Consider the following 26,660-nt stretch of genomic DNA (forward strand, 5'->3'; position numbering starts at 1 on the left):
TTTTTGCCCGGGGGTCTCCGCTAACCTCTGGGCGCCCCTGTACACAAATGCACGTATATGAAATAACAATTGCGCAAATTATACAACAAAACTACACAGCGGGGTTGTGGCGTCTATGCTTTGTGTGTACATGTTATGTGGGGAGCGGTAGCGTAGCGGTTAGCATGCTCTGCTACGAACCCAGCGACCCGAGTTCGATTCCCACTCATGGCCAACACCAGTGACAATTATCTGAACCGGTCCTGGCCCTCCCCTAAGTTGACTCAGCCTCAAATGAGTACCTGGTGCGGTGTGTAAACATCGCCACTGGGGGAGACAAATCTGGCCGGGCGTGGTGCTGGCCACCCACCCCCTCGTGTGCCGTGCCGGCCTTTATATGTGCTCACTAACAGTGCTTGCCCCAACAGTCTCTTAAGGCTATACAGCGGATCTTTGTCTTTGTATGTTACGTGCGTGGTGCGTATGTATGTGAGGGTAGCGGTAGTTTAATGGTTAGCGCAGCGACCCGAGTTCGATTCCTGCTCATGACCAATATGAGTGGCGAACACTTGAACCGGAATCAGAATTTGTATTTGTCCTGGAGATAACAGTGGCGAATATGTGAACCGATCCTCCCCTAGGTCAACTCAGCCTCATATTAGTATCTGCATCCATCCCCTGGTGTGCCGTGCTCACAGTCTGTTCAAGGGCATTCGGGGGATGCGTGTCTTTGTGTTGTGCGTGGTGTTTCTCGCAGGTTCCCGAATTGCGTAGGCAAATGATGGAGGAGGGAATCGGCATTTTCTCCACGCTGCTCAACAACCAGAAATTCCTCATCACGTTCATCCACACGCTGGAGCAGCAGAAGGATTTCACGGTCAAGGACAGGTGCACAGCACAACTCCTTGCAATGCCCTAGGAATGCTGCGTTCCTGTACACAATCCCAATGCGGCCATTCAGAGAGACCCATACATTTTTAGAGGGATTAGACTTGCATGGGGACCCACAGGCTTAGAGACCCATACGATTCGCATCCAATACAGCTACAACAGATCTGGCATGTTTCGTTAATTCAGAGAGGCAACGATTCATGGGAGGAAGAAACAAGGAAGGACTTGACGTTAGACTTTAACAGGGGCCGGAAGTCGACAGCACGGATGGCTGGGGGCAGAGAGATTTAGATTGAGGGCGGCAAAGGAAAATGAGCGACCTCCTACCGAGCGAAGATTGTTTGGAGGGCTTTTACAGAAAACATTCTGGGGTGCAGCGGAGAGTGTGTGGAACGGAGAAGGGCGAGCTGAGAGGGAAGTGGTAGGAGGCATGGGGAAGTGAGTAGAGTGAGAAGGGGGAGGTTAGGAGGGGGTGAGTCTAAGAAGTATCTCGGCGGCGGTGAGTGGATAAGTCCCCTACTCTTTCACTGCTCGGGCTGGCTGTGGTGGAACTCGCCCATTGAGGACCCTAACTTCAAGTCGTAAAATACTCGTGGGATGACGAAAGAGAGGTGCGGCGATGATGAGAGAAGAGAGGGACTAGTCACCTCTGCATATGAGTCAGCTCGTTAATTGGAATTTGAATTCGATATTTTGGGGCGAACCCCGATTTTGTGTCACGAACCCGGTGCCGCCGCCGCCCCCCCCACCGCCTTGAGCTGCTTGCCGACACTGGCTCCGCTTGCGCCCCGCGCCGGCGCTGTCGTCCCCACGGCGTGCGCTAGGTGCTACCTGGCGTCGTGGCTCACGGCGGCGCTGCAGGGCAAGCTCGAGTACTACACGGCCGTGCTCAAGGAGCTGCTCGTCGACCTCATCAGGTCGTCCACCAACAAGCACCCCAAGCTCATGCTGCGCCGCACCGAGTCCGTCGTGGAGAAGATGCTCACCAACTGGATGTCCATCTGCATGTACGGCTTCCTGCGGGTGGGTGAAGGCGACGGGACAGAGGGTCGAGGCGGCCCCCTCCCCGTCTGTCCGCGTGATTGCGCGTCTGTACGTACGGCCGTCTCTTTGACCGTCCGTCCGTCCATACGTTTACGTGTGTCGACGGGACTGCCTGTCGTTTTATTTGTCTGACCGTTTCTCCGACTGTTTGTTTGTCCACCCTCCTTCCCTGTCGTTGATGATAATTATCATTGTTATTCAGATGAATCTGAACATCGGCGGCACATCCCTAACTGAGAGACAGACAGACACACAGGCAGGTAGGCAGATAAACAGCCAGACAGGCAAAGAGATAGACACGTAGGCAGACAGAATGACAGGCAGAGAAACAAATAAACATACAGACAGAGAGAAAGAGTGACTCTATCAAACACAAATTATAATTTGTCTATCTCTTTGCATGTCTGGCTGTTCATCTGCCTACCTGCCTGTGTGTCTGTCTCTCAGTTAGGGATGTACTGCTGATGTTCAGATTCATCTGAATAATCCTAAGATCGGATACATTTTTGATGATTTCAAGTGAAATAATTGTTTTGGATTATTCCAATTATTTCCCCTTACAAATGAAACTGATGTCTCTATAATGACGTCACTTTCACAGCTTTTCTGCAAAAAGTGACGTGGCATGGCATTTGGTGACGTCACTTTTATTAGCACCATGTCATTTGCATGAAAATCCGAAGAAAAACAACCATTCAAATTGTTCTTAAAATTCTGACCAGAATGCAAAATGTTGAAGTCTGAAACTCATCCGCATCAGAATCAAAACATGTATTTATTCTGGAGGAATCCGATGAGCGTATGGCTGTCCATCCAACCTCCTGCCCAACGGCCCGTTTGCCAGTGTGCCTGTGTTTGTACGCGTGTCCGTGTATCTGTACGTAATGTCAGGTAACATGCAGAAAGCACTGGCTAACCGGACAAGTGCTAAAGCTTGTAGGCTTATCGCTGCAGAGCAGTTTACTTCCACACCCTATATATATAAACACACGCCATTACACCGTGTAGATCTGCTTTCTGGCTCTATTTAAGTATGGCAAACTAGATAAGGACAAAGGCTGGCCAAGGCATCAATCTTAATCTGCCTCTAAAGCGGCACTCCTTTGCAAGACGGCAGGCAGTCATTAGTCCCCCCCTCCCCCATGTTATTTTTGTCTACATTCCAAGACAGATTGGAGAGAGTGGACAGGGCAGGGGGGGGTGGGGAAGGTGGGAGTGTGAATGGAGATTGTAAACGGGAGAGGGTGTGGGGAAGGAAAGGATGGCGGGTCGGTAGGTGGTTGTTTGGGGTTAGCGTGAGGGAGGGTTGGTCTTACCGAGGGCCCAAACACTTTGACCAAATTACCCCGAAATGGGAGCACGGACACAGACACCGCGGCCCTTCACAGTCACGCACGGGAAGGAAACCCATATATACACACACCGTACTTAAAAAAATATATATATACGCACTTGTTTTGACTAGATGAAACAAGTGTTTCGTTCGAATCACGTACATTAAATATAACGAATAAGTAAAATAGAAATACTGAACAAAGGTGTTATAACAGACACACGTTCCAAATTTATCTCAACAGGGTCACTTTGCATGCCAGTTTTAACCTGGATTTGCACAAAGATCCCCCGCACAACGAGTGCACATCACAGAACGTCATCACAGTCGTGCGATTAGTCACAGGTCGCCCGCCACATTTAGCTCGGGGTCATGTCGAGGGATGTGTGTGATGGGAGAAGGAGGCAGACAGGGGACACAGACTGGAGCAAGCCCTCACTCTCGTGGTGTGCCTTTTCCTCCTCTTCGGGCGATTTATCAGACACCGGTGCCTGTGAGCCTAAACTAAAACCAAACTATTTTTTATTTTACGAGGTAGGACACACTGAGCACAACTGATAGCTCAACAAAATGGCTTATAGTGTGCTCATTTATAGCAGCCAGTTACTCTGAACGCGTGTTAATTCTAAATGTGGAGGACCCGGAGACAAATCCACGCAACCATGGGGAGGACATGCCAACTCCAAATATGAAGGTGTCAAGATTGGGATCGAACCCACGACCTCCTATATACCAGGCGAGGGAGTTAACATCTTGCCAATGTGGTGTCCCTCTAGAGCCTCTATCAATGCTGCTTATAACTCTCTGCCACGGATCGTACCGTGTACTGCTAAATCCGACCATGTCCGTCCAGGGCTCGCTGAGCTGCATTGGCTTCTGGTTGCTAAGCGAATACATTCTAAGGTCGCACTCAACACACACAAAGTGCTTGCCACAAACGAACCACGATAGCTCGCTGATCTCGTCAAAGAGCATAAACCACCATCACGCGAACTCCGGTCATCCTCGCAGCGGCTTTTGGCTCGCCGTCGAACAAAGACGGTCACCGCATCGCGCGCTTTCAGACGTGCTTCTGGAACGCTCTCCCTCTGATGCGGATGCTAGGAAGCCACTGCAGCTGTGCACTTTTAAGTCACCTAGATTGAAAACTCATTTTTTTCAGAACTCTTATTTGTCTTTAGTTTGTTGTCCTTCCCCCGCACCTCCGATTAGCACGGTTGGCTACGTACAGTGCGAAATAAGTTCAGCATACGTACGTACGTGCATCCTCCTCCCCCTCCTCCGCGCTGTGCACACACAGGACCGAGTTGGGGAGCCGTTCTTTCTGCTGCTCACGGCCATTCGGCAGCAGATCAGCAAGGGGCCGGTGGACGCGGTCACGGGCCGTGCCAAGTACACGCTGAGCGAGGACTGGCTGCTGCGCGAGAACATCGAGGCGACCCCCCTGGTGGGTGACATAAGCCCACGACGCCATGCCGGACGGTCTTTAGCAGCTTTCTCTGCAACCCGGCGTCACGCGCACGCTCACGGCCGTGTTGTAGCTTCGTCCCGGCCACACCGCACCTCCACCTCCCATGCCTCCCCCCTGCACATGCTCGCTGGCTGTATGAACTTATCCCACGGCGTTGTCCATCTCTCAAGTGGCGGCAGCAAATGAGTGAATGAAAAAATCAAATTCACGTGAATACCGGCCAGCAATCTCGTTAATAAAAAAATTGGAAATGTAATAATCCTGTTTAATGGGGAGGTAGGAGGTAAGTCCAGATTATTTATCAGTTGTTGGAATGCCTGTCACTCGAGTGAGTTTTGTTCCCTGATAGGGACATTTGGGTAGATATCATTCGTGCACACACAGATTAGCCGAATGTATTTCTGGCCAGGTGAGAGACAACCCATTGACACAAGCCTGCCTTTCATATATTTTGATTTAGATGAACAACACGCAAGTACAGTGCAAGCACAGTACAAGTACAGACAGCCCTTTTGTCAATCCACTGCCGGATGGGGCGCCTCTCTCTGTGCTGTGTGGGCCACGGGGGTGTCATGTGACCACCCTTGCGAGAAGGGCGCCGTGGTGAAGAGATGTTTACCACCTCGCCCGGTGTACAGAAGGTCGTGGGTTCGATCCCGACCCTCCGGGTACTCCGGCTTTTCCCCTCCACATTAGGAAACACGCGTTTAGAGTATTTGGCTGCTGTGAAGTTCCACACGATAAGCCACTTCGTTGAGCTATCATTTGTGGCCCAGGTCGCTTCTGAAAAAGAGCTACATAGCTCAGTGGGCCTTTCCTGGTAAATGAACAACATAGTTCAAATAGTTCTAAGTACTTCACGCTGGAAAAGTTGGGGAGCACATACGACGTTTGAGCATCATCCATAACAACACCGGCTTTTACTTCACTGACTCTGCAGACGATGTAGTAGACCCAGGCGGTCGCCTACTGCAGCTGTTTTTATGCACTAACCAGCACTATCCAGGCTCAGCTTTGCTTTAACTTTTACGGGTCTAACTTTGGTCATTGACAAACATGCAATTGCAATGGCTTAAAATAAAAAAAACAGGAGCAGTTTATTGACATCCGTTTTATCTATTCGTTGTTAACAGGTGGAGGCGTTTGTTTGCTGCTCATTCAAAGTTTAACACACTGCAAATGCAATCTCCAGCCGACAGTCAGTCAGTCCCTCTGCTCTCTCCAGATAATGTTTTTTTTTCCTGTCAATCATTCACTGAGCGAGCTTTATGATGGGTGATTTCACACCATTGTCAGTACCAGTCCCTGTAATTTTACTGCTGACTCGCCACCGGCTCAATCAATCACTCTTTATTTGTTACACGGAAAGTTCCGTTTACTCAGTTACCCAGATGTTTTGGGTGCCACGGTGGCGAGATGTTGACTACCTCACCTGGTGTACAGAAGGTCATGGGGTCGAGGCCGACCCTGACACCTGTATACTTGTGGTTTGCGTGTTCTTTCCGTGGTCGGGTGGATTTTTCTCCGAATTCTCCGGTTTTTCTCTCTACATTTAGAAAAATTGCGTGTAGAGAAGTTGACTGCTGTCAAATTTCCACGTGATAAGCCACTTCGTTGAGCCATCATTTGTGGCCAGGTCGCTTTTAATAAAGAGCTACATAGCTCAGTGATCCTTCCCTTGTAAAATAGAAATAGTTTCGTTTTTAAGTAGTTTATCGTTTGCAAGGGAGATGTGTGGTGCATCAGCGCACAAAAAGCACCGCGAGAGCCACCCTTGCAGAGGAACGGGGCAACGATGGAATATAACGTGTCAGAGGTGCAGGCAAAAAATAGTGCTTAGAGAACAAATATGTACAGTGTTAACATGGGCCTGCACGAGAGGGAATTGTACAGAGCCCCATGATATATTGGCCTAATTTCCATGCTGGCCAGACGTCTTGTAAGAGATTTAAACATATATGTGTACGATATATACATATTTTCTGATTCGATTTATTCAAACTGTCAATGGAAAGAGCAATAAACAAACAATCGAGGGCATGGCGTGTTCATGGTCCCATGCTCGTTACGCTTAAGCAAAGCAGGCTGGTGAGTCAGTAGACGTTGACGTCAGAGCACAGGGAAGTCGCGCCCAGAGAGACCCCCGCGTCTCATTCCTCTCCAGACAGGGACGATGAAACCCACTCGATTGGAAACCACAGATCACTACTTCCTCCGCCCTGCACTTGGGCTTCGCTTGAGCCAGTCGATTCAAGCAGAAGTGCAAGCATGTTTAAAACAAATAGCACAGCACAACTCTTGAACACGAGCTTCACAACGGACGCGTGTACAAGTACTGTACAGAGCTTTCATCGATCCACTGCTGGATGAGGGCCCCCCCACTCCCCCCAAAATGTATCACGCTGGGTTATTGTGGGTTGGCGAGCGCGGCGAGCACAGACACCACACGGAAGCGTAGAAGTAGAGTACAGCCACGGGTATACAGAATCAGAATATGTATTGACACTGAAGAAATCCGATGAGCTATGAAGCTCTATTTCACATATGTCCAGTAGGGGCGGGTGAAAACGTTACGACAACAAACAGTACAACAACACGATAGGAGTGCAAAGTATATGAAAGGTGAACAAATCAATTTCAAAGTTAGACAAATAAAAAAAAACAATTTTTTTTAATCTTACCAGGTAAAGCCCACTAAGCTATTAGTTTATTTTTCAAAAGTGGCCTGGCCACAAACGACAGCTCAACGAAGTGGCTTATCACGTGGAAATGTATAGTAGGCTCACTAACACCTGCTTGTGCACAGTGGTCACCCATCCAAGCACTCTCCCGGCTCAAACCTTGCTTAGCTTCTGAGATGTGATGAGATAGAGGCGCGTCACAACAAGACAATTGCTGCCAATTTGCTGCCTGGGTGAATGGTGAATGGAAAAACGCTTGAATGGCAGGGAACTATTGCACAGCTAAAGTTCGGAGGCGAGGGGGGAAGCAGATGCTATTGTTTACTTACACTTGATGTGGTCCAGTAGAACACTGGTCCATTAGTTCATTTGTAAGGCTGCTAAGTTAAGCCCCCAGCCAGGAAGACCTCACTTCCTTTGAGACAATGTCTATAACAACAAGCGGGCAGAAGCAGGAAAGCGTATGTGGAAGGGGGGTGTCGCGTGTAAACTAAACTATTTAACAATTTTTTTTTACCAGCTACCAACAATGTATATGGAACTCCTCTTAATTGCCGTGATACGGGCGACCAATATTGCAGATCCCATGATCCTTGATTGTATTCCTCTTAGGGGCATAGCATGGTGCCACGGTGGCGAGATGTTAATGACCTCGCTTGATATACAGGAGGTCGTGGGCTCGATCCTGACCCTGACACATGTCCTCTCTCCGTGGTTGCGTGGATTTTTCCCCGGGTGCTTCGGTTTTTCCGTCCACATTTAGAAGCACGTGTTTAGAGTATCCGGCTGTCATACATTTCCACGTGATTTGCCACTTTGTTGAGCTATCATTTGTGGGCAGGTTGCTTCTGAGAAAGAGCTATATAGTTCACTGGGCCTCACCGAAAAAAATGTAAATAGTTTATGTGTGGGGTGATACATCGTGGGTTAATGCGGATAATAGGACGAGTTTACCGCAGGACCCCTTATCCACAAAGAAATCGCAGATGACAGGATGCCATTCCGCAAAGGCTTATGGGAAATGTTGCGGATAATCGTGCATAATAGGAAGATATAGAGTAGTGGATAATAGGGTTTTTCACAGATCGTACAGCTGCTAGATATAATAGGAGTTGCGGATAATAGGGCCGTGGTTAAGAGGACTGTACATATATTATTGTATTGAAAGTGTGCAGTGAGTGAATGCTATCATCAGTGCATATTATGGGTGAGCAACATAAACATTGACATATAATTGGACAAAAGCTGAACATTGTACAAAATAATGCAAACATTCTTGGAGTACAATGAGAGGCAGAAAGAGACACTTAGATTGGAGAACATACGCGTAAAATATATCTTGACGACTTTGAAGAAATAGAAAATTATAATAAAAATTAGCAGGCTGGGCAGGGACAATGACCGGCGGTCGAGACAGCGACAGCTAAGGGAGAGAAGGCGCTAAAAAAAGTCTACTTGCAGAGATGGAGCGCGAAATACATCAGCTGGTGTGCGGGTGTTCGTTGGATTGCTACATCAGACCACGGCGAGACATGGCTGACAACTTGTGGGCGGCCTGCATCAAGTAGTGGATAGATCATGGATGATAATGACACGTAACTTCATCCATATCAATGTTTAAGGTCATGATATAGGCATAGAATTGATTGATTTGAAGCTTTGGTGACTGCAGGAATCCATACTCTTTCAGCAGTTTTCTTGCTGTGGTTGTCTCACCTGATGACGATTGCTTGTTTTGCGATCGAAACATCGTGATCTATTATTTTTTCTACCTACGTGACTTTACCGAAAGAACCAAAGAGTATGGAAATGATTCTAGATTTGAAGCTTTCGTGCCTGCAAGCCAGATTTGCTGCAGCAAATCTGGCTGTGACGGTCCCACCTGATGACGGAGACTTGTGTTGCCTCCGAAACGTCGTGATTTTTTATTTTATTTTCATTAATTTTAATTTAATTTTTTACCGACGTGACTTTACCGAAAGAACTAAGAGTATGAGTATGGAATTGCTTGTTTAACTATCGGTCTTTTCTTATTGTACCCCTATAGCCACTAGAGGTGCTATCATTCACCGCAGTGTAAATCATATATATCATCATATATTCTTGTATCAAATTGCGATCCTGCATTCCAACAATTAATCGCACATCCAGGAGGGAATTTAAACCCTTTCACCCCTAAATATAGTGATATATTTTATGCCTGCTTATTCCTTTAAGGAACTTAAAATTAAAATCAAGGTCATGTTTCGTTCAAAATATCTTGCTAATAATAACACGTTGATATGTTGCGAACACTGAGTACATTGCGAAAGCCTTCAACTGAGAAAGGAAACGTCTGAGGACGCTGATGGGAGGCTTTGTGGGGGTTCATGGGACACGCGCGGGGTGCCGCAGAGGTATGATGCAGGAGGTCGTGGGTTCGTTCCCGACCCTGACGCTTGTGTATTTGGAGTTTGCGTGTTCTCCCCGTCGCCGCGTGGATTCTTCACCGCATCCTGCGGTTTTCCACTCCACATTTAGAATTGACGTGCGTTTTAGAGGATTTAGCTGCGACACATTTCCACTCGATGTATAAACCACGTCATCAGTTGGTGGCCGGGTGGCATCTGAAAAGAAGCTACATTGCTCAGTGGGCCTTACCTGGTAAAATAACAAAACTAGTTTAGTTTATATTCTTGGTTCTTTCGGTAAAGTCACGTAGAAGGGAAATAATAAAATAATATAAATATAATCATCATCAGGTGTGAAATCCACAGCAAGAAAATTTGCTGTGGATTTCACACCTGATGATGATTGCTTGTGTTGCAGTCGAAACGTCGTGAGGATTTGTATTGTTTTATATTTATATTATTTTATTATTTCCCTTCTACGTGACTTTACCGAAAGAACCAGGAATACGAATCCCTGCAGTCACGAAAGCTTTAAATCAAAATTTAGTTTAGTTTAGATTTAGTTGTGTTGGGCTGTGTCCTTGGGGAGAGCGAGAGGGAGAGACGGTGCAATCACAGCGAGGGAAGCGGGGCGTCTCTCTTCATTGCCATGCATCCCAGCTGCAAGGTGCCGGACAACAATGCTCATTTATTTATTTACTTATTTTCACATTTTGTTTATATTTTTTACTCGGAGGATATTTTTATCGGGGCTGTCGTAAAGGAGCAATGCATGTTGGGTATTACAAGGGCTTGCGAGAGTGAGAGGTTTGTGTAAGATGAGTACGTAACCTTCAAGTGTCTCATCACGGGAATTTGTAATGTGAGGCTGCTTTGTTTTTGTCGTCATGAGTTGTTAAGGGAAATTATTAGAAACAATTGGGAACAACCAAATCGTTTGCAGACTCATCACCGTTGTGATTTTGCAATAACTGAATAGAAGGCAGAATGAAAAGCGTATATCTTAGTTAAACTACGCAGATGGTTATAAACGCTGTTTACATTTCATTTACAGATTTTTTTTGTGTGTAATTAATAGCAAGAATAATAAAACACATTTACAGCCCTGGGTCAATTTGCTGCTGGATCAAGGCCTCCCAATGCCGTTTAGATCATGGCTTTATTTTTACCATACTTCACCACGCTGGTCATTGCCAGTGGCTCGAGATTGGGCCGTGTCACCCAGGACCGGTGCAGATATCAAGCGCCGCTGATGTTACCTGTGGCCAGGAATCAAACTCGGGTCGTCGGGTTTATAGCTCAATGTCATTTATATCTAATTCAGTGTAATTAATATTTAACAAAAATATGCTAAAGGTGCAGGCTTGCAATCATTTACTCATGCCACTGCCATGCAAAATATTTGTCCTTTCCAAATTAACAACAATACAAGTACATAATTTAGAGTACTTTCCAAATGTTTTTTATCGTTGAAGAAAAAAACTGCTTTGCGATAAACATTTAAAGTGACCTACTTACGAAAAACTGCGTCAGCAGAGTTTTAATATAAACATTGGTCCATCGTGAGTGGTTGTCGACTCGCCACATGGACAATAACGCGCGTCACATTTAAACGCACCACATGCTGCACATGTCTACAAACCATTAGACATTGAGGAATAATATAGGAACATAATCTGGTGGGACCGCAAATATGCGTGGAGGGAAGCGTGTGCGTGGAAATTATACTGAGATACAGGAAGAGGAGCACGTGGAACGGAGAATACACGCAAGTTAGAGGGCATCACATCGAACTGTTACGAAAAGGAAATAGGCTTGGGCAGGATGCATCATAGCTCCAAGGGACGATGCCTGGTGACCAAGACTGGGAACATTCGTGTGCAAGAGCCAGGTTGTTTGCATCGTGAGACCACGAGGGATAGCAACAGCTTTTGCAGGTCTTTATACAGCAGTGGATAGATGATGGCTGATGATGGTGCCACAGTTGAATAAGCTCCATCCCTATGGGAACCTCATTTGCCAGTAAAAATATGATAATTGTTTTTTTACCCTTCTATCTGGCAACAAAACTGACACCTTTTTACAAGGAGTCATGTTTGCATAGACCACAATACCTGCAGTCATAATGCAAACAAAAAACATAACTCTGATAATGTGCACTGTCCTTGAAGTTGATTGGTCCACACCCGAGACAGTGAAAGCTGTCAGTGAAAGCTGTCTCAGGTGTGGACCAATCAACTTCAAGGACAGTGCACATTATCAGAGTTATGTTTGAAAGCTGTCTCGGGTGTGGACCAATCAACTTCAAGGACAGTGCACATTATCAGAGTGATGTTTTTTGTTTGCATTATGACTGCAGGTATTGTGGTCTATGCAAACATGACTCCTTGTAAAAAGGTGTCAGTTTTGTTGCCAGATAGAAGGGTAAAAAAACAATTATCAAGCTCCATCCCATTTACATCTCTGTTGCCGTAAGAATGTGTAATTCACATAGCTGGCTCTGGGCCGCAAACGAAATCATTGGTGTGAAACACATTTTGGAACTTTAACCTTTAAAGCCACGAAGCCAACGGAGCCAAACAGCAACGGCCGCAATGTGACCCACACGTTGACTTACAATGCACTCCTATCCGTGGCGCTGGGGCTGTAGCAGTGGCGATACCACGTGCGCGGGAAGTGACTGCGTTGACAGTTTCTGGGGTAGAGGAAACAGCCGCACACGGTTTACCCCCCACGATCACACACCGCTTAGACTTCCCTTGGCCGTGGAAGTTGGAAACTATGTGGCCCGCGACCAGTGCCGGATTAAGCTAGAGCGGAGCCTGTAGCATGATGTTATAAAGCGGCCCTGAATACAAAAAAAAACATAAATATAAAAACACAAATGTTTAACTTGCATAGTGAAGTAATTGGATTTTTTCATTTGCTATACAGCCAGATAATACGACACATAGCGAACCTTAAACACCCAGTCGTTTATCAACGTTGAAGGCAGTATAGTACTATAGTAATATAGCAAGTGCAGAATCACTGAACCGGAATTGATTGCTTGAAAGCATTTAGCTACATATGCCCGTAGCATGCCCGTAGCATATGTAGCTACTTTTGCTACGGGGATAATCCGGCACTGCCCGCGACTTAATTTCACGTGGCCTTGCAGCCAAGCTGCGTGGGCCAAAAAAACGATGTCCTCCCGTCATCGCTGCCCTCATTGGCCACTCGTCAGGGTGGCACTGAACTGAACTATTTTTTTTATGATGCAGGTAAGGTCCACTGAGCTATATAGATATTTTTCATGAGCGACCCGGCTATCACAAATGATAGCTCAACGAAGTGGCTTATCGTGTGATAATTTGTCGCAGCCAAATGCTCTAAACGCGTGTTGATTCTAAACGTGGAGGGAAAAACAGGACGACCCGGAGAAAAATCCACACGACCAAGGGGAGAGAGAATATGCAAACTGCACATATGCAGCAGGCGTCGGGATCGGGATGGAACCCACGACATCCTGTATACCAGGCGCGGTGGTTAACATCTTGCCACCGTGCGGAACACTTTCGATGTGACAACAACTTAGTGCCTCGAATGTGCGGGGGTTCAGCCAGTGACCGAGGTGCGTGTGGACGTTCATGTGTTGTTGATGTGTCGTTGCTGCCGAAGGCATTGGAATGTCCTCTTTGGCTCTCGCTCAGGAAACGGTTCCCACCCCGCTTCACTGCACACAGCCACGTTAATAGACATCCCTTCACTGTGCGTAAGCACCGTTCGTAGACAATTCTTCTTCGTATTGTTTTTTTTATGGTGTAACTGTTGACTGGGCAACTGTGAAAACGAGCTTCATAGCTCATCGGATTCCTCCTCCAGTCGAAAAATTAAGATTTTGATTCTTCACTGCACAGACACCCTTCTTAGAAGCACCTCTCTGCTGCGCTCAGAGACCCCTTACAGACACTCCTTGACCCCCTTACCCCCTACAGCCACCTCCCTTCCTACTCATACCCTCCCTGCTGTGTCCCTTTTCCCTCAAATCTGCTTTCCTTGCACCCAACCCTCTCTGACCCATCTCCCTTCTGCCCTCTCTTCCTGCCCCCCTCTCTCCCCGCCCCCCAACTCCTAACCCCTGTTCTCTCCCCCCCTCTGTTTGTCCCCCTCTTTCTGCCCCCCTTCCCACCAACGCCTTACCCTCTGTTCTGTCTCTGCCCCCCCCCTCTGTCTCTCACTACCACCGCCCTCTCTGTCTCCGACATCCCAGCACGCACACGTGAAGATCACTCATGTAGCCTTAACAGACTGTTGGGGCAAGTGCTGTTAGCGAGCACTGATGAAGGCTGGAACGGCACACGAGGGGGTGGGTGGCCAGCACCACGCCCGAACGCCTTTGTCTCCCCAGTGGCGATGTTTACACACCGCACCAGGTACTCACTTGAGGCTGAGTCGTCCTAGGGGAGGCCCAGGACCGGTTCAGATAATCATCACCAGTGTTGGCCGTGAGCGGAAATCGAACCAGGATCGCCGGGTTCATAGCGCAGCGCGCTAACCGCTACACCACCGCTCCCCACCCAGCACACTCACACACGCGCACATTCCACGTGGTCCCACCCGCTGCCCACATACTTATACTTGGCAGGAGTTTGCAGCAGTTCCCCACACTGGTGACCACAGGAAACCCCGGGCCCGACATTATCTGACCCCGAGCGCGGCCTATTCTGCTCGTGCAAGTCACACCCTGCATCCGCGTTGCCCAACTGCACCACTGAGCACCCCTCGCAACGTAGTCATGCGACAGCGCACTTAGATGAGCGTCCGTTTGTACGTTTGCGATCGTACGTTGCGTACGTATCGTCCGGCCGGGGGGGGGGGCTTGCAGATTCCAGTAGGCAATGTGGACTGCAATGGTCACTGTCACGGTGGGTGTGGTCCGCCGACTTGGAGCCATGGCAAGAACCCATTGCCGGATGTCGTATGCTGGGCGACGCAAGTATTTCATGCAGGGCTGAGCTTGACAAACCTGGCTAAAGGCTCTTGCATCAGCCCTGGGCGTTATAATACCGTATCGCCTTCAGAGCCACAGTCCATGCGCTGCACCTTTGGAATTTTGCTTTTGCTGGAGGAATCTGATGAGCTATGAAGATATTTTTTTCACAGATGTCCAGTAATGTGAAACTTCTGAAGATTCAGGATATTTTAGATTTCATTTCCAGTTCAGAATTAAAAAAAAATAGACCTCAGAGTAGGACTTTTTTGTTGTTGTATCGTTCGCAATCAAGGGAATGAAGTTGCGTTCCGTTGCTACAGTTCTAAATTGTGTTGTAAAACAATTGCAGAGCCCCACCTTTCCCCCCCGTCGGTTTACATCGTACCAAACAGCGTCAGCGGTTACAACCCCCTGTGCTCTGTGACCCAGCGGAGCCCATCGTCGGTGTGAGCGAGGTGCCTCAACCCGAACGGCGAGGCTGTAAACAACGCGGGACGATTAACCGCAGATGTCCACGCCGGCTTAATTCCCAGCGGGAGGTTGCCCAGCCCGAGGGTTAACGCGGGGAGGCGACGCCGACGGACCTTCGACCGATGACTGTTTTGAGCGCCGTCACAATCCATTATTGTCCCCCGCGAGTGGCGGTCGGCACGCGAACGTAACTCAGGGACTCGACGCATTCGTCAAGAACGCCGTGGGCCTTAAAAATGGGGGGAGTATGTAACAAGAGGCAACGTTTCGTGGACATGGCCCTTCTTCACAGGACATAGAGAGGCCAGAGAGGTAGCGTTAAACAATAACTGGGCTGGAGATCCAGTGCTACATGTTGACTTTGTGTATATATATACTTTTTGTGTTTTGTTTTTTGCCTGGATAAGTACTTGAGATGGAGCCCTCTCGTTTGCAAGGGTGTCCCGGGGTGTCAAGGGACACGTGCTTAGGGAAACAAACACGTAACCACACGCGTACAAACATTTGAAAATCCCACGACGTGTGTGGTACATGATGTGCTTGCGCAATATCAAAATGTGTTTACACGGTTCAGAGCGGGGGACAAGGCGGTCAGGGGAGCGCGCGTGAGCGCAATTGTACCAATTATGCGTGCTTCGTCGACAATAATTGTGATGGATACAATGGATACTTGAGGTATATGTTGTGTATGGCACCAATTGCTTTGTATGGCCAGTAAATAATGAATTTTTCCAGGATAAATGTGATCAAACAAAGTCCTTTTCAGTGGTTAAGAAAACAAGAGTAATTTACATAAATATGTCATCCACTGCTGGATGGAGGCCGCCCCACAGGTAATAATCGATCATGGGGGTTGTTCGACCATCCTTCACGCTGGCCAGTGCGGGTTGGTGATGGGGACCCCGAGAACCAGTTTAGATGTCACGCCACCACTGATGTTGGCCGTGGCAAGGAATCAAACGCGGGTTCATTTACGCAAAATGTTGTACAATATAGAATATTAATGAACGTAAAGAGCTTCACCTGAGGTAGGCAAGCTGGAGTTAGTGATTTGCAATGTCCAACAATGTCTACCGATGGTTGGCGTGCAGTTTGGATGGAAATAGTTTTGTAATTCACGGGTGACTGGGAGATATGGATCTAGGTATTTGCAAATTAACCTTATGGCGGTAATTTTTAGTCTGTTTATGGTCGGCGATGCGGCAATCGACTCATTTCGACGAGCTGTGCACGATGCACTATTCAAAGTAAAATTACACTGGTCAACAACAAAATTTGTTTTTTTTTCTGGCCTGGACTTTTGCAGCTGTTTTAGACTAATTTCAGGGTGCTGATTCCAAATCTGATCTCAGATTCGGCCACAAGTAGTACTAATCATTCAGACTCTGTCTTCTCGACAGACCTGTTCTCCACCTGAGGACGGCTGCTTGCGTTGTGGCCGAAACGTCATGAGAATTATTTTATTATGTTTTATTTTTATTATTTTATTATTTCCATTCTACGTGACTTTACCGAAAGAACCAAGAAGACCTGCAAAAGCTGTTGCTATCCCTTGTGGTCTCACGATGCAAACAACCTGGCTCTTGCACACGAATGTTCCCAGTCTTGGTCACCAGGCATCGTCCCTTGGAGCTATGATGCATCCTGCCCAAGCCTATTTCCTTTTTATGCTATCGGCATACCCCATTTTCATTGATTTTACCTGAAATTAACTCTGTCACTTATGATTGCAAGTTGTTGCGAGTCAGTGACTGCTTTAGTGTATATGGTGCTGTATTTTTAGGATAGTGTGTTTATAATATAATTTTATGTAGATATCCACATTTATTTAATATTTTTCTTCTGCAGTTTTTATTGAAAATGCAATATTTGATATCTCAAAAACCTGATGTGATAGACAAAAAAGCGTGTTGACTAGTGTTATTCGATAACGGATTTTTGTATGCTAATGTTTGGCGTTCCGACATCGCGGAGTGGCACTGATTTTGGATTGGTTGGTACCCCAGTCGCGGAGTTAAGTACACCCCTAGAAAAAAATAGTGTCCCAGAAATAAAATATTTGATTCCCTCGGCCATTTTGTATTATTTGGTACCCCGGGGTACTGCCATGAGCATCAAATGTCCAGCGTCGGAGACTCCCATGCCTGTAGGAGTGAATGCTCGAGCACCGACACCCCAGACAGAATGGAGCTGTATCAGGAGCTGTAACCGTAATATGTGAAACACCCAAAGGGAATCTCGGTCGGCAAGGGGCACGACCAAGAGACGCCGCTCTTCAAATTCCAGAAGTAGGTCACGTCTCCATCACAGCACGATCGCCGTGGATGAAGAATCTCGCCGTCCAGATTCACACAGAAGTGCCCGGGGCCGTTCAGGGTTCGGAGCGCTGAGGCATCACTGCTGACCGAGTTCCTGTTTTTTTTCGAAGATGGACTTCAACCTTGATTAAACCCGCTTTCACAATTGTAGCAATTTGGTGGTCTCAGGGTTCCCGGTTGTTAATGACTTCACAGAAATAAAACAACGTTGCTGTGGATGTTTTTTTCTCTCTTATGGAACCGGGCACTTACCATGGTGCCACAACTTCCCCATTGAAATGTTATCGAATGTGCAACGTAATAAATATTGATTTATTTATTTCAAATCCATTAATAAGACTTGGATATAGTTCCTTTACATGCGTGAAATGGAGGCTGGCTCTTTGTCGACATGTACGCCCCTTCTCCCGCTCCCGTTCCATTGCAACGTGCACTGCTGATGCCTGCCTCATCGAGGGCAATATTGGCACGTAAAATAAAGATCGATTGATTGATAACAAGGGAGGATAAAAAGTTAACGCGGCGCGGGGCGCCGACGCGGGCCAGCAGCGGCGCGTTCGCCGCTTTGTTGCGGAGGATCACGATTCGAATCGAGCGATAGCCACCCCGGAGATAACTGAAATAATCCTGCACGCAGTCTGCCTCGACAGCGGACGTTAAATGTCGCCCAACGTCGTTCGCAAGAAGAGGCTGCCGTCATCGCATGCCGGCATCAGGTTTCCAAATTTGCCGAATTCGGTATGAAATTACGCCGTCAAATGTACCCAGTCGGGATGGCACGCACAAAGAAGCACTCATCGCCCCCTCCCTCCCGACAGGCAGACCGATGCTCCAAGTTGCTGTTGCAAATGAGCCTATGCTGGTCTCTTGAGTTCTCACCTGGTTCCACAAAATACACTTGATACTTTTCTCCGTGTGCGAGCAGCGTGACCCCGTTTTTAGAGACTGCTGCTGCTGCCGCCACCGCACCTGACCCTCCCCCCCCTGCCCTCTCCCTTTGCCGACTTCCCCAGAACATCAACGTGTCCTTCCAAGGCTGTGGTATGGACTCGTTGGCCGTCAAGGTTCTGGACTGTGACACCATTGGGCAGGTGAAGGAGAAGATCTTGGACGGATTCTACAAAAACTCACCTTGCTCCGTGAGACCGCGCGTCGAAGATGTCGACCTAGGTGAGGCTCTTGGCCTGTTCCCAACTTTGCGTGGCGTTGTATGAACCCTGCCATTACAGCCATGCAGCGTGGAAAGTCATCGGGGTGGGGAGGGCAGTGTGTGGCAGGCATGACACGGTCACAGTTAACCGTTAAACAGGTGTCAATATGAGTTTAACACCTCGGCTTTCGCGACCAGTATTATCCATAATAGAGGTTTTCGGGTTAGAGTCCATGAAAATGCGGTGCAAGAATGGGTAACGATGTGATGTGCTTCCATCTATCTTGGGACTCACGTGAACTAAAACATTTTTTTCGGACGTGTAAATCGAAAATAATTATAATCTTCTCGTGTGTAGTCATTCGAAGCGTGTATCGTCAGCACCGTGAGTTTGTTCAATCAATCTCTCCAAACGCACCGGTTCCTAAGCGAAACAAATCACAGCAGGAACTCTAGAGCTGTTGGCCGTGCACAAGTAATGCCACGCATGAAGAGCCAACACAGCAAGTGGGCGGCAGACTGGGAGACTTTCTCGTGATCATAAAGTGGCCCTGCGATGAGTGCACTGCCCACATTTTGAGTTTTAAATGCAATGCACAAATGCTAAATAATGATGATGTGGCCTCAAAAGGATTTGGCTTCCCCTCGCTGGCTCCACATTTGAACGTAAATCGAAGGTGGCTTGCCAGCTCTCGGCTTTAATGTGTGGATGCTGGGGAGCTGAGCCAACGGCCTCTGCATTGCCGCTGCGCTTTATTCAGAATTACCGAAGAAAGAAGGACGGGGGGGGGGGGTGCGCAATTTGAAGTCATGCTGAAGGGTGATCGTATTTCTCCCTTGCTTCCTGGTGAAGTGAACCAGCCCAATTCGCCTCCCAATTAAATCACCCAAGAATGCACTCAATCTCATCCGATCTTGGAAGCTAAGCAGGTGTTGAGCCCGGTTCATACTCGCATGGCGGACTGCCTGGGACTACTTGGTATTGTAGACTTGGGCTACGAGGTTAATCTGCAGGGCGGTAGTCCGATATTGCAGTGTGGAATATAAACGTGTATTGCCATTGTTGTATACATGGGGTTTCTCTGGGTACTCTGGTTTCATCCCATATGAACACGAACGCTTATTGATGTGATAGGACAAGCATCCCAATGGAGGGCCCTGTTGGAAATGTGTCTTGACACATATAACAATAATGAAATCAGCCCTTTGTCAATCCACTGTTGAATGAAGGTCTATCCTATGCCGTGTCAGTCACGGGGGTTTGACCATACTTCACCATCCTGGTCAGTGACGATTGGTTGGTGAAGGTGGGGGGGAAGGGGGTGGCCATGACGAGTTCAGATATCGCTCACCACTGACCTCAGCCATGGCCGGGAAACGAACTCAGTATTCTCGGTTTCATCGCGTACAGCACTCACCACTGCTTTTTGTGTTGACTTTGTTGTCCTTCCCCCACACCTTCAATTAGCGCAGTTTGCTACGTACGGTGCGAAATAAGTTCAACATTCATACATACAACCACCACTCCCCCCCCAATTTTTTTTTTATTCAGGGTATTATTATTGTTATTAACTCTGGGACGTAATTTTTATATATATATGAGTCATGCACAATGCCTACTGAGTGCTTTGGCGGGAGGGCCACTCAGGAGGAAGTAGTACATGCAAGCCACTCGAGGTGACAAGGCAGCGGAGGGCACCGTGTTTAATGGGTCATTGTGAAGTGACTAAGTGAGGATCTTTGTGTCTGCTGGGCCTGCCCCGTTCATTAAAAATGTAAACACATCATTTGTGGCCTCCACGTGCACACTATAATGAGTTTACAATTTCACCGAAAGTGTGCCCATAAAGATATCGCCCATTATCAAAGACTCATAATGGGGCTGCATGTTGAGCTCGGTCAATACAAAGTACAAAGACAAATATCTCCCGTATAGCCCTCAACAGGCTGTTGGGACAAGTGCTGTTCGCGAGCATCTATTAAGGCCGGAATATGCACGGCATGGCACACGAAAGAGTGCTGTGGCCAGCACCACGCCCGGCCGCCTTTGTCTCCACAGTGCTGCTGTTTTCGCATGGAACCAGCTACTCCACTTAGAATCGAATCGAACGTGGGGAGGCTCAGGACTGGTTCAGATATTCGTCACTGTTGGCTGTGAGCAGGAATCAAACTCAGGTCACCGGGTTCTTTGTGCGGTGAGCTAACCACCGGAAACCTCCATCTATAGCTTAATTTGTCCACCATGGCTTTGGCGACATGCATCATATCAAGATGTTAGTGAGTCCCAGGTGTATGCCAGCATCTCAGCTCAGGTTGTTTTCGAATTATTGAGTTGTTGCGTGCTGTTGGAGATCACTTGATGGTTATTTGGTTTTAAAACGTGCGTGCATAGTAGACACGAGGTGGGGCAGTCGTGTTGTGGTTCTCTTACTGCACCGTGAGCCCAGCGACCTCAGTTTGAATCCTCGTCACGCTAACATCAGTGGCAAGAGTCATCTGTCGGTTTCTTGGCCCACGCTCCATCACCAAGCCACACTGGCCAGCGGTGATGAGTTCAAACAGTTCCCATGATGATCAGAGAGAATGGAGGCGTTCATCCAGCAGTAGATTGACTTCGGGCTGTAAACTGTTTATCAGAAATACGTTGCCAACATTTCAACCCCACATTTCAATCCACTGTCAAAAAATAACAACAATCATTACAATTATTATCATTACGTAATAATGAATTCAACCTTCATGGACACCCTGTATATAGCTATCTCACTCGAAGGAGCCACGTGAACTGAGAATTGTAACCATGAGTGTATTTTTTTTATTTAAAGCTTTCGTGACTGCAGGGATTCATCTTCTTGGTTCTTTCGGTAAAGTCACGTAGAAGGGAAATAATAAAATTAAAAAAATTAAACATAATAAAATAATATTATAACAAAAAAATACGTGACTTTACCGAAAGAACAAATAAGATGAACCATGAGTGTGTTGCGCAGATCACACGCGTGTGCGCTGTGAATACAAACGCGAAACTCGGCCGCTCGAGACTCAGCGACGCGCTGCAACAAATTCTCTGTCAGTCGCATGAACTTCACTGGCCTGGAAGTGAAATCGCTCCTCAAAGTTCGCGTGCGTTGTGCGCCCTGCCGCCCCCCTCCCACGTCGGGCCGCGTTTCAACCGCACCCACAGAGTGGTTCCCCGAATCCGGCGGGAGCATCATGCTGCGGAACCTGGTGGACATCTCGCAAGTAGAAGGGGAGAAGCAGAAAATAAACCGCGTGTCCGTCTACCAGGTGAGTAACTGCCCAGGCAACAACTTCGAGCAGGGCTTCACGCGTGGACGCTTTCGTCGCAAGTCGCGCTGAGGATAAGGCTTAGGATTCGCATGAACGGTGGCGCTTGCCTGAATGCGTCGGCAAAACCCGGAGCACCCTACAACGCATCATCTCGCATCGACCTGCTGCTGTCTAATTCTAGATTTGAAGCTTTCGTGACTGCAAGGATTCATACTGTTAAGTTTTTTCTGTAAAGTGACGGACGGTGAAAAATACAATTAAAAGTTAATAAAAGTAATAATGGAAATAAAATAAAATAATAAATCACGACGTTTCAGAGGCAACACAAGTCTCCGTCATCAGGTGGGACCGTCACAGCTAAAATGATGCAGTAATTTTTGCTGTGACGGTCCCACCTGATGACGGAGACTTGTGTTGCCTCCGAAACGTCGTGATTTATTATTTTATTTTGTTTCCATTATTACTTTTATTAACTTTTAATTGTATTTTTTACCTACGTGACTTTACCGAAAAAACCTAACTGCCGCTGTCTAGCCAACTGGAGCCGCCAGTGGCAGCCGAACCCCTGTGCGGCGCGAGGTGTACGCATCACCGGCCCAACACTCACTGAGTCACTCGAGGTCGTCGCCTCCTCAACGCCCACGGTCACTGTTTCCGCGAACTCCACGCATTGCTTCCTCCATGCTGAGTACTCAGCGTACCACAAGAGCACTTCTCTTTCTGCAGTTCCCCTCGCACTGCTCGAGTTTATAATTCACCCCCCGCCGCCCCAACGGCTCCTTTACAGCCACTTGTAAGAAGTGTAGACAGTGTATATATGTTTTCTCATTGTGTAGAATTTTTCTGTTTTCATGTTTATGAGTGTTAATGTGCGATGGCGCTTCGAGTGGCAGATTTGTGGCACCAAGGCGCCACGTGGTTAAGCAAAAATAAAATGTATTCGACGTTAACCGAGCTGGTATAATAACCGTGTTCAATTGAAGTATCGATAGTTATCTATTAAAACTTCAGTATTGATGTTTGCTGCTCGTCGCTGAGAGTCTGGAGCCTGTGCTCAGCTAATGTGTAATGGAAACAAAAATACTTTGCTCATAGTAAAAACACTCAACGCATCTGTCCTCCTGATGCTGAGATTTTTTGTTAGTTGTGGTTGTACACCACTGTCAAGCAGCAGCAGCAGCAACAGAAGAAACAAATAACGTGTTTAAAACCAAAAACAACAGCTCAAGGACGGGATAAGCTTGTCACCCAACTCCAGCAACACAGGGGGGCCTTGGTGAGGCCTTGTAAAATCCTCGGCGGGCCTCTCTCTGATGGGCGTGTTCATTTTTACAGATTCCTGATGGGGCGTCTTTAGCGCTGAGCTTCAAGGACAAGAAAAGCATCTGTCCGAACGAAGGTGCACGATGTTACACGGGCGCACACTGTAACCCACGTTCTTGACAGAGCGCCCTATCGCACGGATGGACACCCACACGTACTCGAACACTCAGTCACACTGATGAAGGCACAGAGAGAGGGAGTTTCTTAAAACAGCACTTTAACTGGCAGCTGGGATTAACATCTCGGTCCCCATGCCCGCCCCGTTCTCCAGATTCAAGTTTAGGACTCACGGCTACACTGATTTTAACAACTACCAGGCATCTTGCTTGGTCAGTGTTTCACAGAAGGCCATGCCTAGGAGTATTCACACAAGGCTGCCTTGTCGTATTTTTTTCATGATTTCAGAGGTTTTTTTTTTAAATTGTGTATTAAGATACATCTTCCTATTTACATTGTAAATTTTTATCTTTCAGATAACGTTAAGGACAATGACAACTATTTCCACCTGGTAAGTTGATATTTTCACATTATATTTTATATGTTTTATCTAAATATATTTGTTCATGCCATTTGCGGGGAAGTTTTTGAATGTTGCAGCACTGACTTCTTTGCCTTCCAGGTGACTCCAGCTGATGAGATGATGGAGGTTAAGAAGTCTAAATCTCAACAAGGAAAAAGGAAGAAAGTCCTGCCTGAGGTTTACCTCACAAGGCTTCTGTCGACGAAGGTAGAGGCTCGGGTGTCCTGATGCACTGTGCTCGTTTATAGCACGAAAAGCCTCACCGATTTGGCGAACTAAAAATCATAATAATAATACCATTATTGCAACAAGGCCTTAGTATATCTCAAGACTCTTTTGCCGGACGGTCCTGGACAATTCAATTCGCGAGTGTTTGGTTTCATGCGTGAGTAAACGCGAATAGCCAGAGAAAATACCCACGCGTTTGAGGGGGCAACACAACCAGAGCCCCACACAGACACCCTTCAAGAAAGATTTCCGTATTATCTTCCCGTGGCCACTCTGTAAGCCCAAGTGTTCAGGGTCTTGTATCGCCAGACATATTCCCATCCAATGACTAGTCATGCTCAACACCGCTTAACTTCCGAAGATTTGGTAAGACCGGGTGCATTTAAGTTGATTTGGTTGTCGGGTTTGTGAGTAAACCATCCAGTTGCCACCATACAATAGTGGCCTCCGAACTCTGTGATGTCGTCTGACTGCTGCCTTCTCTTCCACTGAGCCCCTCTGCTTGTCTTCCCTTCCCTCGGTCTCTGGAGTTTTGCCTCTCATCTCTCGTCAGAAGTTTTCATGACACGTGCTGCCCATGTCCACCTGAGTTAGTTTGCTTTAGCAGCAGCAGCAGCCTCGGTGACCCATCCTTCAGCTACCCCTGTTTTTCCTTATTTAATTATTTCCTATTTCAGTAGCATGCAGTTAACATTCGCGACGTTTGACGGTCATGCGATCTTTACCGTCCACCGTGAAACGGATTGCACGCACCGCCGTAGTGTTAACCAGGGCGGCCGCTAGCCTCGGACCGCGATCCTCCGTAGCCTAGTGGCAAACGCGCCACCCACCCTCTGGATCATGTCACCGCAGGGCACGCTGCAGAAGTTTGTGACCGACCTCTTCCGGGCTATCCTCACGTACCCGACGGAGCAGCCGCCCATGGCCATCAAGTTCTTCTTCGACTTCCTGGAGGAGCAGGCAGAGAGTCGGGGAATTGTGGACCCGGAAACCGTGCACATCTGGAAGACCAACAGGTACCCACGCAGGCTGCCCAACCGACCGACCGATTAGATACTCGCACCTGTGAATCTCACGAATCACAGTTCCCTACGTGTGTCTCGTTGGAAGCATTCACCGTAATATCGTATGAACATTTACTTCACCGCATCATCGCATGAATGATGCGAGAAGAGATTAACGGGTTCTTATGTTAAATTACGGCTTGAATGAGGGGGGAGGGGTATGACTACACTCACAAAATTAATAACAGGAAATTTGGCTCTTACAAAAAAAATGGCGCAGAAGGAGAAATCGGCCGCGGCCGTGTTTGATCGCCACCCGAGTATGTGTTCGTGACCAGATAAAAAAAATTTGTGAATTTTTTGGTTGGAACCTGATTTGGTCATGGTCATAAGCGTTCGTGACCAGAGGTTCTACTGTACAAGGGATTGATGATGTGTTTGTGATAAGAGCCACCCGGCTTCACGCCGGTGGCGTCTCAGAGTGCTTTAGACGCGACAAGCGACTTGCATCTCATCTCAGCGCATTGAAAGGGCACCCCCAGTGGCAGCTGTCCCGTTGTGGCACAGAACGACTCGGTGGGTGTACCTACAAGCGGGCATGAGTCTTCCGTTAGTAGGCGATGACCCCTGCGATGCGTAATCCCGAATTGAGCAATTTGCAAATCGTTTTATTCGAAATTGGCAAATCTCGACCATAATGCCGAGACACAACGGCCCACTCATTTAAGATAACATCATGGGATCTTTAACGTCCACTGTGATGCACACGGCACACGTGTTATGGTTAACACACCTGCAGCATTAACCAGGGCTGCCTGCCGGATTTTAACCGCGAACCTCTGCAACAAGCGTCGAACGAGCTACTGCAGGGCTGCGTCACCCTGGTCCGTTTAATTTTTGTGAATCTGTATTTTACTGTTGCTCAAGATCTGTTTGTAAACAGGGTACATGGATAATGCAACGGGCTGTTACGTCTGGATTGACAAATTGCATCCTTCACTAGGCGGCCAATGACATGCACGACATGAAGATGCTCAGGCACATTCATTTTTTATTATTGCTTCAAATGAATGTTGGCAATGCAGCATGAGCATATGCCCCAAATGTACAAATAGAAAGATCCCCTGTATTATAGCCTTAACAGACTGTTGGGGCAAGTGCTGTTAGCGAGCACTTACGAAGGCCAGCACTGCACACATGAAGGAGTGGGTGGCTAGCACCACGCCTGGCCGCCTTTGTCTCCCTAGTGGCAATATTTACATACTGCACTAGGTACTCATTTGAGGCTCAGTCGACCTAGGGGAGGCCCGGCACCGCTTCAGATAATTGTCACTGGTGTTGGCCATGAACAAGAATCGAAATCGAGTCGCCGGGTTCGTAGTGCAGCGCGCTAACCGCTGCACTGCATAAATGAGAATTCAGCATGACCATTTGCCCCAAATTGTACACACACACACAATCACGTGTCTGAACCTAGGAGAAACCCAAGGCACCTTTGTGATCCTTAGGGTTCCGTGTTATTGCTCAGGGGTTCACAGTGTCAGACTAAGGCTTTAAAACCCTTCACGTGCAATCGCATTGCTTGGGACAC

At 47.6% G+C, this 26,660-nt stretch overlaps 1 protein-coding gene across 2 annotated transcripts in view; it reads left to right on the forward strand.

Moving 5' to 3' along the window:
- PLXND1 (plexin D1) overlaps positions 1-26,660 on the forward strand; it is a 108,710-nt gene that overhangs the window by 54,428 nt on the left and 27,622 nt on the right. For both annotated transcript variants that reach the window (XM_078610662.1, XM_078610663.1), the window contains exons 24-32: positions 737-867; positions 1,695-1,893; positions 4,548-4,694; positions 18,567-18,723; positions 21,888-21,991; positions 23,330-23,393; positions 23,791-23,825; positions 23,937-24,044; positions 24,918-25,081. In XM_078610662.1, the coding sequence (XP_078466788.1) occupies positions 737-867; positions 1,695-1,893; positions 4,548-4,694; positions 18,567-18,723; positions 21,888-21,991; positions 23,330-23,393; positions 23,791-23,825; positions 23,937-24,044; positions 24,918-25,081 (1,109 nt within the window). The remainder of the gene's footprint in view (positions 1-736; positions 868-1,694; positions 1,894-4,547; positions 4,695-18,566; positions 18,724-21,887; positions 21,992-23,329; positions 23,394-23,790; positions 23,826-23,936; positions 24,045-24,917; positions 25,082-26,660) is intronic.

Source organism: Lampetra planeri, chromosome 34 (genome assembly GCF_965212315.1).
Source record: "Lampetra planeri chromosome 34, kcLamPlan1.2.h2, whole genome shotgun sequence".
NCBI lineage: Eukaryota > Metazoa > Chordata > Hyperoartia > Petromyzontiformes > Petromyzontidae > Lampetra > Lampetra planeri.